Source organism: Solanum tuberosum, unplaced genomic scaffold, assembly GCF_000226075.1.
Source record: "Solanum tuberosum cultivar DM 1-3 516 R44 unplaced genomic scaffold, SolTub_3.0 scf00024, whole genome shotgun sequence".
Classification (NCBI taxonomy): Eukaryota; Viridiplantae; Streptophyta; class Magnoliopsida; order Solanales; family Solanaceae; genus Solanum; species Solanum tuberosum.
The window spans coordinates 1827843-1832558 of record NW_006238950.1 but is presented as its reverse complement, the minus strand read 5'-3'; the positions used below and the strand labels follow the sequence as shown (position 1 = coordinate 1832558).

Here is a 4716-nt window from a genome sequence, read left to right as displayed (position 1 = left end):
GTAGTTTTTGGTCCTTCGATTTATGTTATTATTTATCGTCTTGTACTTCGACTATCATAATATTATTATTCTGTAGTTAATGTATTATTACCTTTGTACTCCTTTTTTCTGGACTGCTTCGAACATTTTTTTCTTGATCTGATAGTCTATCAGAAACAATCTCTCTACCTCGGATACTTATGAAGTAGATAAGATATGCAGACATTAGTTTGTGGGATTATATTGAATATATTGTTATTGTTGTTATTATAAGTACCAATTGATAATATTGGTAAATACGGTAACTCACATACTATTATAGATTAAAGTATAGTTAGTGTGGAAAATATTTATACTACTAGCTTATATTACTTTATTCATATCATTGTTAATTATGTTTCGGATTGGGACATATCATTATAAGTTATCTACAAACATATCATTATAAATCGTCTACACCTACAAATTAATTAATCATTATAAATCGTCTACACCTACAAATTAATTAACATTCTTAGGTTGGGAAAATTATTATAATTCGTCCGTGTCTATGAATTACTTGACATTTTTCACAAAATTTTACTAATGAAAGGTCACGTTTTCATATTTGTCATATAGTATCCCCTAAGAATAATAAACAGATAATATTTGTGAAATGCACAAAATTATATCATATTAATCTTACAAGGAGATAGTGATTTCAGCAAAAAAATTACCATTAATATGTATTTTTGTATGAATAAATGTTGAGAGAAGACAAGAGTAAGTATAATTAATTAATAGTTTCTAGACAATTGTTCAAGTTGTTTATTGATTATTAACTATGAAAGACTTTTATAACCAACCTCATTAATGATATTAATTTAAACATCTTAGAACTTTAAATATTTTCCAATAGATGAATCCCAATTTTGAATGAGCGTGTGTTTGTGGAGGGAAGTGAAATTTTATTTCGTTGATCAAAATATATTTGAGAATATTTTTATGTGAAATTAAGTTTTGTAAAAATAAGAAAAATAATTTCATTAAATTGAATATTTGTGTTCATCAAACTTAATTATATGATATGTAATTAACAAACTTTCATTTCATCGAACACCATACTAATATTGACAAATTTGATTTCCTCACATTGATAAACTATTCATTGAGAAGTAAATCATTAATTAAAAAATTGTTGTAACATAACAACATAGATTATATCGATAAACTAATCACAAAGACCTAACCACTTTGAAATTTGGTAAAAACAAAATTTATACCCCAATAGTTATAAAATTGTTATTCTGGATCGATTTTCCTCCTCTTTTGGAGGGTAGTATCATACATATATGCGAAGATCATCCAAGGCACTAAATTCACCCAAAAAATCCATAATTATCAATACGGGGACCCCCAATTTATGTGAAACATCACTTTTCTACCCTCCAAAATTTTCACCAGGTCCCCCTTAAAACTATTCTTCATCAGTTTCATTCTCAATTTCTTCTTTGACTTTTTCCTCAACTCCATTTGATGAATTCGAATTCTTAGGAACATCCATTAATGATTTTTGTTTAGATTCATCATTCAAACAAGATTCTTGATCAGATATTTGAGAAATTTGGCCTTCTTTTGCATTTTTGGCCATAACTTGTTCTTCAAAATCAAGGTTCTTGGACTTGTAACTTTCAGAAGCTTCATCAGCAGTATTGAAAGTACCTAACCAAATCAGTTTCTTGTTAAATGGGTGTTTGATTTCAGCACAAAATTTCCCATTTTTTCTCTTTCGAACTCCAACAGGATACAATCTAACAGAAGAATTTTTTGATGTTCTTTTGTATGATTTCATGATCAAATATATTAGTGAAAAAAAAAGACTATTTATGTAAAATAAAGTAAAAAAGAAAATTAAAATGTGAAGAAATGAAGGCTAAATTGTGAATATTTATAAGACCATTTTCCTATTCATTTTACGAAAAAGATTTAACAAAAACATGTTTTATAAAAGAAAAAGGAAATTAGTTAAATTCACCGTGTAAATATTATTGGTCCTCTATTTTACTCTCTAGATATGAAATTTATTAATGTCCATATTAAGATCTCCCACTTTTGGTAGAATTACGAAATTTAGTCTAAATATCAAATATCACACATCATTATATCGTGTGAAAATAAAAGTATTATACTATCATAATATGTATAGTGTAATTGTAAATAAATTTCTATAATAGGTGTATATAATTAGATCCTAATTTATTTATTTTCCACTTATTATTTGATAATAGTTTTGGGATCTCAATTATTCTGTACTTGCATTGTGTCTAATTATTCATGTACGAGTTAATGTTTTAGATTGAAAAAACTTACTATAAGTCGTCCACGGTTACGAATTTATCAACATTTTTTGAGTGGAACAAATTACCATAACTCTTCCACGTCTACAAATTATTCATAAAATAGTTATAGTCAAATTCAGAGTTCTATAGTATCATTAATAATATTAATTTAATAAAATATATCTAATTAAATATTTTTTAAAATTGTGTCAGTAAGATTAGTCAAATAATATGAAACGAAGGGACTACAAAATTATATTGTGGAGAATCTTTCAATCTTTTATTGGTTATTAACTACCCCTATGTGAATATCAAATATCGGGTGGGAAATCAAACATCCCCATATATATATATACATGGAGATGTTAAATGATTCATAATATTTTAACATATCGTTCTTCTAATAGGATGAAGAAATGTTGGATTTTTATTTTATACTTTTGGCGTAATGACCTGAGAGGCCTTTGTACTTTACTCCGTTTGTAAGTTGGACCCTTGTACTTTCGACTTTGACAATTGCACCCTTAAACTCGCTGAACATAAAATTTTAAACACCTCTGACCATTGACCAAAAACATGTGCCACCAATATTTCTCACTTGGAATATTGTGTGATTCCACACGTTTTTGTAATGACCCTCCCTGTCATTTTCTTTGTTTACCGACCTTTTCAGCTTTTAGAGCTTTCCTGTAGAAACCACAAGTCACTTATACTTCATGGGACTGACAGTTTATTCAATGGGTCATTTATTTGGATTTTATGAAAGTTTTTGTATTTTGGAGACTTTAAAACTTGAACGGTTGACTCCAGTCAAAAGTTCAGGAAGACGGCCTCAGAATTCAATTTTGATAGTTTTATCAGTTCTGGAAGGGCTATTTTAAGTGAGGGGCATGGTTTGTTTGGGACCCGAGACTTCTGGTATGAGTTTGTGATGTTAGGCGTTTTAACTTTGAAACTTACGCCAAGGGTTGACTTTGGACAACATTCTTGGTAAACAAGCTCAAATGAGATTTTCGTCAGCACGGTTAGCTTCGAAATGTCTTGTTTTGTGTAGAACAACCTTTTGTGCGGTTCCCTATGCTTTCGATCTCGTTTTTAGCCTTCTTGTGGTTTTTAGCTTAAAATTGAACTTAGGTGTGGGGCCCATGTTTCATCGAAACTACCTCGGATGGAAGTTTTGATGGTTCTGTTGAGTCTTGAATGTTGAATTTGATAGGGTAGCATATTTCTTTTGCGCATACCGGGTTTTAAACGAAGCCGAGACACCCCGTCGAAGAATTTGGAGTTTGAGCAAACCAGCTGAAGTGTTGATATCTGGTGCAGGATTTTAGCGACCACATATCAGACTTAAGCGACCAAATTTTTCTTTTAGCGACCAAATTCGGCTTAGCCCTTATTCTTACAAATGCAATTTCTTGAGCTTGGGAGTTCCAATTGAGGTGATTCAAAGTGCTGGAGATCCGTGTTGATCATGGCTATATGTTGGAATGTTCGGGAAGTGTTTGGGGCTCTCCATTTGAGGTATTTTCCTTCCCAAAGGGGATGCAAGATCTCTTTTGATTTTCTTTAATTTGTGTTTTATTTCATGTGGTGGTTTGGGCTCTTTCAGGCATGAAAGTGAGCCCCGTAGGGCACAAGCTCGTTTAGTCAATTAGGACCTTTTGACGGAGTCAATTTTGGGATTCTTGGCGTTGGTCCCACATTCACATTTTAACTCAATTTTGGGTTCATTTCCAATTGTTGCGATTTTAGTGTCATACATCTATAATGATGTTGTGATTGATAATTCGATAGTTTTATTGTATTTGGAGACGTTTTGTATGTGGATTCGGAGCACTCGTGTTGGCTTTGAGGTAGGTTTTGGTCTACTTTCTTGATTGAGCTTCTTAGATAATGCTTAGTATAGATTTCATATAATTTTGGATGGTATTTGTTGGACATTTAGCTTTCCTCTTATTATTACACCCTTTCTTGATTCCGTAGGAGCCTTAGGCTTATTGTGGGTGTTGGGATCCTTATAGATTTGATTATTCTAGAGATGATTGACTTTGATGTAATCATTGGTATGACTTGGCTTTCTCCAAATTTTTCTATCTTACATTGCAATGCTAAGACTGTGATCTTGGACAAGCCTGGGATAGATCCACTAGTGTGGGAGGGTGACTATATTCCCGCCCCGGTTTGGATTATCTCTTTTATTCGTGCTAAGAGGTTGGTGAATAAGGATTGTTCAGCTTTCTTGACACATCTCAGGAATGATACTTCCAAAGTGCCTTCGATTGAATCTGTTTCGATAATGTGTGATTTTATCGATGTTTTCCCTGCAAACCTGCCTGGTATTTCACCAAACAGGGATATTGATTAGGAGTTGGGGACTCGCCCCCATCTCCATTCCTCCTTATAAAATGGCCCCAACTAA

General features: G+C 31.9%; 1 protein-coding gene across 1 annotated transcript; it reads right to left on the bottom strand.

The window, feature by feature from the left end:
• Positions 1–1435: 1435 nt before the first annotated feature.
• LOC107059537 (ethylene-responsive transcription factor ERF119-like) lies at positions 1436–1810 on the bottom strand. Its single transcript, XM_015306114.1, has one exon. It carries the CDS (start codon positions 1808–1810, stop codon positions 1436–1438), a length of 375 nt encoding a protein of 124 aa, XP_015161600.1.
• Positions 1811–4716: the final 2906 nt, after the last annotated feature.

What these genes read in the sequence shown, in the direction of transcription:
- LOC107059537 (XM_015306114.1), bottom strand. Translation starts at nt 1,810, where the DNA reads ATGAAATCATACAAAAGAACATCAAAAAATTCTTCTGTTAGATTGTAT.